At 42.1% G+C, this 6,875-nt stretch overlaps 1 protein-coding gene and 1 long non-coding RNA gene across 3 annotated transcripts; both read right to left on the bottom strand.

The window, feature by feature from the left end:
- Window positions 1-904: 904 nt before the first annotated feature.
- Window positions 905-1,993, bottom strand: LOC102228960 (DNA topoisomerase 1-like). Its single transcript, XM_005798140.2, has 4 exons — window positions 1,924-1,993; window positions 1,809-1,849; window positions 1,393-1,733; window positions 905-1,198 (listed from the first exon to the last, which is right to left on the bottom strand). The coding sequence occupies exons 2-4, from the start codon at window positions 1,825-1,827 to the stop codon at window positions 1,127-1,129; spliced, it is 432 nt and encodes a 143-aa protein (XP_005798197.1). The 5' UTR covers window positions 1,828-1,849; window positions 1,924-1,993; the 3' UTR covers window positions 905-1,126.
- A 992-nt stretch (window positions 1,994-2,985) lies between these two features.
- LOC111609298 lies at window positions 2,986-4,637 on the bottom strand. Of its 2 annotated transcripts, XR_002753043.1 has the most exons (4): window positions 4,287-4,637; window positions 4,147-4,205; window positions 3,885-4,020; window positions 2,986-3,743 (listed from the first exon to the last, which is right to left on the bottom strand). It is a non-coding gene; the product is annotated as an uncharacterized LOC111609298 (long non-coding RNA). The 2 variants fall into 2 exon arrangements; XR_002753042.1 differs by having other exon boundaries at window positions 2,986-4,020.
- Window positions 4,638-6,875: the final 2,238 nt, after the last annotated feature.

The raw sequence follows: 6,875 nt of genomic DNA, 5'->3' as shown, positions 1-6,875 counted from the left end.
AAAGCATGACTGCAAAGGCATTTCATCAGAAAATGTTTGAACTGATTTGTGTTTCTGATAACATCATGGAAATGAGCCAAAAGAAGTTTGTCTAACAAGTTGCACCAGGTGGACGCTGTGAAGTGTTGATAGAAACGTGAAGTTAAGTGTTGCTTTATTCTGCAGCACAAACGTTCTGGGTTTGGATCCCGGTCCGGCTCTTCCTGCTGCAGTCAGCCTGCTCTCCCAGTGCATGTGAAGGTTTTCTCTGGGAACTCTGGTTTCCTCCCACAGTCCAACAACATGAAAGTTGGGTTTATTGGTTTCTCTCAACTGGCCTTAACAATGAGTGTGTCTGGCTGCCCTGACCCTCTGCTGTAGACCAAAAACAACGAGTTCCTGTAATTACAGTGATTTTAGAGCAACAAAGTCCAAATATTTCAGTTTTTTAAATTGTACCTCTTTGAAAACGCAGGAGCTTCGATGGAATAATGGATCATGATGCATTTCAAAGAAATGTGAAAGTTATGATGATGAAGTGACATGGAGTTGATGTTTTGTTTTGTGTTTGTTGTTTATTTTCTGTGTATTTGAAATATGTTTGTAACAGTGTTCTGAGATCAGAAGCTAATTTTATTTTTATTTTGAATAGGAAGAAAATATTATAAGTTTGTATCTTTTTCTGATTGTTTTCTGATTCTTATGTGTTTTTGAGTGAATGAAATAAAAATAAAACGAAGGTAAAACCAATTTTCCTGATGCAGTGAATGAAGATCTGCTGACTTTAAGGTGAACCAGGAAAGCTTCTTACTGCCAACTATTCACAGATTGTGAAAGTTATCAAAACAAGTTCATATCAGCAGGAACAGGGTGCGACTCTGGACAAACAGGATGGAGGAGCTTTAAGTAAATGACAGACAAGCTGTAGTTTGTGTATTCACATTTATTATGCACTGCAACCACTTTTTTCCACTCAGAAAGCAACAGGCATCAGGACTAACATCATGATAAAAGCTGACACAAGTTCTGACATTCAGGTTTTCTGACCGATTATTTGTGTTTACTGGGTTTAATTGTGCATTTACTGTTAAATGCAAAACAACTGAGATTAAAATCAGAAGGATTCCAAGAACTGATGGTAGTTCATTCAGTCGGAGTCGCTGCTGCTGCTGCTGCTGCTGCTGCTGCTGCTGCTGCTGCTGCAGGAGCTGCTGGACGCCTGAAAAAACACACAAAATAAGTTCAGGAACCAAGTTACTCATCTTTAAATGTTCTCAGGTCTGTTAGCTAGATCTTAAAACATTTTACTGAACATTTCTTGACATTTTGGTCTTAACTTTCTGCAAAACCTTTAAATTGACAGTGAGATTATTTATTTTGGGTCCAATCTGAGCAGCAGGACGATCGTCTCACCCCGTGGCTGTCCTTCCCTTTCTTGTGGCAGTGGCCGTGTTTGTGGCCTTGCTTGTGCTTGTGCTTGTCCTTATCCTTGTCCTTGTGCTTGTGCTTATCCTTGTCCTTGTGCATGTGCTTATCCTTGTCCTTGTGCATGTGCTTGTCCTTGTGCTTGTGTTTTTTCTTGTCTTTGTGTCCATGTCCATGGCACTGACCCTTGCACTGACCCTTGCACTGACCCTGGCACTGACCATGACCGTGTCCAGGACCGTGTGGATGTCCGGCGTGCCCTGGAGGTCCAGGTGCAGGAGGGCAGTTTGACATTGGTGGAGGGAAAGCAGGGTTACCTCCTGGGTTCCCTAAAGACAAAGGAAGCCCAGAGTTAGTCAATGAAAGCTACAAAATGAAATGATTTTCATCAGAGGGCGATGTACCTTGGTTCTGGCCGTACATTCTCAGAAATCCTCTGAAAGCTCTGAAAGAGAGAAAACGTTTCAATAAGCTCTGCAGAGTTTTCCATGCAGACGGGATCCAGTCAGAGTTTCATACCTGGTTCCAGAGGATCTCCTGATTCAGCTCAACCTGCAGCCTCTTTTATGCTCTGCTGCACCTTTAATCAAACTATCAATGTAGAGCTTTACTGCCCACATGACCTACATTAACCAGGCTGTAATAATTAACTCTAACTGTCTCTGAGGTGGATGTTGACACTCCTCTACTCTCTGTCCATTTTATTAGCGTTCCAAGCCTGCAGACATGAACCAAAGGGCCGATTGAGGCGTTGCCACAGCAGCGCAGAATTTTGCTCAGCTAAAAGATGTTGGGCAGACATTAGTACCTGAGAATGTTTTGGTAATTTGTTGATGAATCTTGGATTTTGATGATTTAACTGATTTGAGCGAATATCCCGTATAAACATCCTAAACATGAGAAACCGTTAAACCTGGAGTCACTTAGCCTGAGCGGGTTGAGTTGGTTCTGTTGGTTCTGTATTATGAAATACCTGTCAACTCGAAATTGATACAGAGACGCATGTGATTGAGAAAACATTTAATAAAACCTCAGTGGGAGTGTTAGTATGCACTTGAACCTGTAAGTATAATTTTGACCCTCTGTGGATTAAAGAATAAAAAAAATCAATCCATAAATCTATAAAATCTCCAAATTAACATGAAATTCCATATGAATCTGCAGACTCAGCAGTCAACGCCTTCAGTTAATGTTTAGTCCAACAGTTTTATGTTTCCAACCTAAAACATTGATCCACCCAGTTCTGATCCAGATCAAAGTTCTTAGATTAGGACTGAAGTGCAACGTTTTAAAATGCGTCTCTGCAACAGTTGCTCCTTATTCCTAGAAAATATGTTACCAATAAAAGATATAAAGGTGGTAAAAGCTTTAGTCAAGAGGTGAGCAGTAGGGTGTTTTGGTGTTTGGTGAACAAAGGTCACAGTTCAACCATCCATAGAAACCAAAACACCCAAAAAAAACATCAAACCTTCAGATAAGACAAACAGAGAAATCAGGATCAGACGAGATCAGAGGGAGTGAAGAGGGAATATTTCAGGAATCGGTGCTTTGTGTCATGAATTGTAGTGGAGTTGGTGAGGACAGAAGCGGAGGAACCAGGTTGCTGAATAATGACGATGGTTTTAATGAAGAAGAAAACACAATCCAGGCAGCACAGGTGAGCAGAAAGCTAGGAGCTCAGAAACCAGTAGCAACTGGAATAACTGGAAACACAGGCTGACAAACAAACAGCAGAAGAGACGAGGACCCGAAAGGAACCAAGAGACACGGGAGCTGGGTATCTCCACACCTACCAACAGAAAAACATTCAACTTTAAACACTGTTTAACAGAATAGATTCAAACAAAATACAACTGAAACTGATCATGTGTTTGAATTTCATATACTTTATTTGAAATCCAGTCAGTACAAAGCAGCAATTTCTCATCATACCTTTAGTTAAAATCAAAATTCCCAGAACCTCAGATGTATTTTTATTAAGCCTTTATTCATTTTGAGTTCAGCCTTTAATCGCTGAATGTAACTGATCACTGCCGGCTTTTAGAGATGAAGATCTGTGAGACGTCTCCAGAGTTGCTGCTGCAGGAGCTGCAGAGGAAACAGAAACGATTATCAGACATCTACTCTTCACTAACAGTATTTGTAATATTTAGCAAAAAAACATAGTGAAGACGTGAAAGTTTCCATTTTGAGCAGTTAAAGTGAGGAACAGGTTCTCCCCTTTCTTGTGGCCCCATGTGTTTGTGACCGTGTACGTGTCTGTGTCTCGGCGGAGAAAATCCTCTCCTCCTCCTCCAGGTCCAGGTCCTTCCCACCACAGCCTCCTTGTCCTTGTCCTCCTGAGAACAGATGTAAAATATAATTAAAAGCTACTTTTAGGGAGGTGGTAATTGGCACGTAAAAGCCCAAAATCTAAAATAATCTGAACCCAAACAGACATAATCTCCTAAACCAGGTGAAGAGAGAATCTGTCCTGCAACCTTTTAACTTTTTGATCCAGGTGATGCATTGAAACGTTGCTGGTCAGCGACACTGGAGAGCCGGAGCTGCAGACGTCTGTCATGAATCGTCCTGATCACCGATTCACTGAACTGGTTCATAGGAACTTAACTCTGCCTACAATCAAAACATAAACCATTTAGTTTCCTTCAGAGAGACATTGAGCTGCTTTGATAGATGGCTCTGGTTTGAACGAGAATCTGGTTCTTTGTAAAAAGTTGGAGATCAATATTTCAGATTTACCCTTTCCGTGTCGATCCATCTCACAGCTTCAGCCTCTGGCCGTTTCTCTTCAGAGAAATCTGTTTAAAAGAAGCAGCTGATCATCAAGCCTCAGAGGAACCAAAATAACACCCTGACCTGCTCTGATGTGCCGGTCTGACCTGTCAAGATGACGTTCTGGACCGTTGATTTGATTGATGTCAGTTGATAGAAGGCCGACTTTGGAACCGTCTTTATGTGTCTCTGAAGGTTCAGGTCAGAGGTCATCACCACACCCAGATTTCAGGCTTGACCTCTAGTTTATGATAACTGTTACGGCCCTGGGCCTTATGGGCTGGGTTGCAGGTGTCTTTGTGCTCCTCCCCTTTACAGGTGCTGCTGATTTTATTCATTTGGAGCACAGAGCATTTAAACCCGACTGTCTCCACCTTCTGGGTCGCCAGCGGCGTCCACTCTGCCTTGATGCTTGCAGTGTTTTGTTGCCAGGCCTCAACTCCCCTCCTTTTGGCACATTTGAGTTTGTCTTTGTTTTTGCACTTCAACACTTCCATATGCACTCATACATCACATCCAAGCATTTGCATTACACCACTGATACTGACATCCTCAATTCATTGTTGTTTGTGTTAATAAACATTTCTTTTTATGCACTTTAATCCCTGCATGGTCTCCCGTTATTGTTATGACCTTGAGCCAGTCGTAACAATAACTTCAGTTCTGTTTCTGTATACCATAATACATAACACTATAGCATTTATAGCCTAAGCTAATTTGCAATGCAAACACGGCGCAATGCAAATAAAACCGTATCAAACGCGCCGTGTTCTGACTGGATGTCGGACTCTCTTTGGTTTCTCCTCATGCTGGACTAGTAGCACTGACTGTCCAGACCCAGAACATCAGTGTGGATGAAATGAAAAACTGAACACAGTTATTTGTTTGGATTTCACATGCTTTATTTAAAATCGAACAAAGAAACAAATCCAGTATCTCAGTCCTCTGTTGGTTTTTATAGTGAGTACGGTGGAACAGGTTCTTGTTTTCTGGAGATGAAGATGTTTGAGGCGTCTCCATCTAATCAGAGTCGCTGCTGCAGGAGCTGCTGGAGGACTGAGAGGAAACAAAAACATGGTTAATGTTCAGTCTGACGGTGGAAATAATATTCAGGCAGAAAACATCGAGAAGATCAAGAAGTGGAGAACAGGCTCTCACCCCGTGGCAGCTCTTCCCTTTCTTGTGGCATTTCTTGTGTTTGTGACCAAGCTTGAACCTCCGTCTCTGCTTGTCCTTCCCACACCCACCATGTCCATGTCCATGTCCATGTTCGGGTCCATGTCCATGTCCATGTCCATGGTCTGTCTCACCGCAACCACCATGTCCATGTCCATGTTCGGGTCCATGTCCATGTCCATGGTCTGTCTCACCGCAACCACCATGACCATGTCCATGTCCATGTCCATGTCCATGTCCATGTCCATGTTCGGGTCCATGTCCATGTCCATGTCCATGTCCATGTCCATGTCCATGACCATGACCATGACCATGTTCGGGTCCATGTCCCTGTCCATGTCCATGTCCGTGTCCTCCTGAGAACATATATAAAAGACAATTAAAAGCTAGTTTTTTGGGTGGTAGTAAAGCCACAAATCTGGTTCTGAGAATTTGGTTCTTTGTAAAAAGTTGGAGATCAATATTTCAGATTTACCCTTTCCGTGTCGATCCATCTCACAGCTTCAGCCTCTGGCCGTTTCTCTTCAGAAAAATCTGTTTAAAAGAAGCAGCTGATCATCAAGCCTCAGAGGAACCAAAATAACACCCTGACCTGCTGTGATGTGCAGCTCTGACCTGTGGAGATGCAGAATCCTCAGCAGAGTTCTGTCCAGGTGAGCCGATCCTCTGATTCCTCTGTCACTCGTTGCTGTTTTTATGTGACTCCACGCCTCCAGCCTGAATCCTTTCTGCATCACTGAGTCTGAACTGCTGCCATCTTGTGTTTGGGTTAAAGAATTTCGTCACCAGTTTTAATCCGCTCCGTTCATCATCTTTATGTTCAAAGTCATGTCAGACCTGAGAAACTGTTGCTTTGTGTTGTTATTTCTAAAACACAGTTTAATCTGTGACTCAGCCTCCGTATCAATAAGTGAGTCTTTGTTTGATCTTTCTGCTCAGCGTGATGGATGGACTTCACTTGCCAACATGTTTGCACAGTTTGGACGCTCCAACCAGATCTTATTGCGCAAACAGACAGATCTTTCAGTATTTCAAAATTTACAGTTATGCTTTAAAAACTGAAGGCTATGTTACGGTAAGCTGTTACACAACTACAGAAAAATAATTCAACAACAAGCTTTGACTGATACTTGAGTCTGATGACAAACAGTTTCCAGTTTGGTCAGCTCTTCAGAAACCGAGAATGAAGGAATCTAAAAAACACAAAACCTTTCAAACATCTAGTTTAACTGCAGATTTTATTTTTTTATTTTTTGCCAAGTTGGTCCTCATGGGAATGTTTACAGGACAGGTATTTTGCCGTGGTTGAGTAAAACGCAGTTATTATTCCTGTATTCTTGCTGTTTGAGACTTGATTTGATCTCATTTTGACCTTATCAAGTTATTCCAACACATAGATATTTCCAAGCATATTTTCTGTTGCAGCGTTTTGCTCTTTGGGAATCCTTCGTGTCCCACTTTGTGTTTCCCCACATGGAAAAGACTCGTTAGCTCAGTTAGCTTAGCGCTTAGCGCTTAGC

Source organism: Xiphophorus maculatus, chromosome 7 (assembly GCF_002775205.1).
Source record: "Xiphophorus maculatus strain JP 163 A chromosome 7, X_maculatus-5.0-male, whole genome shotgun sequence".
NCBI lineage: Eukaryota > Metazoa > Chordata > Actinopteri > Cyprinodontiformes > Poeciliidae > Xiphophorus > Xiphophorus maculatus.
The sequence above is the reverse complement of the archived record's forward strand: the minus strand, read 5'-3'. Positions and strand labels throughout refer to the sequence as shown.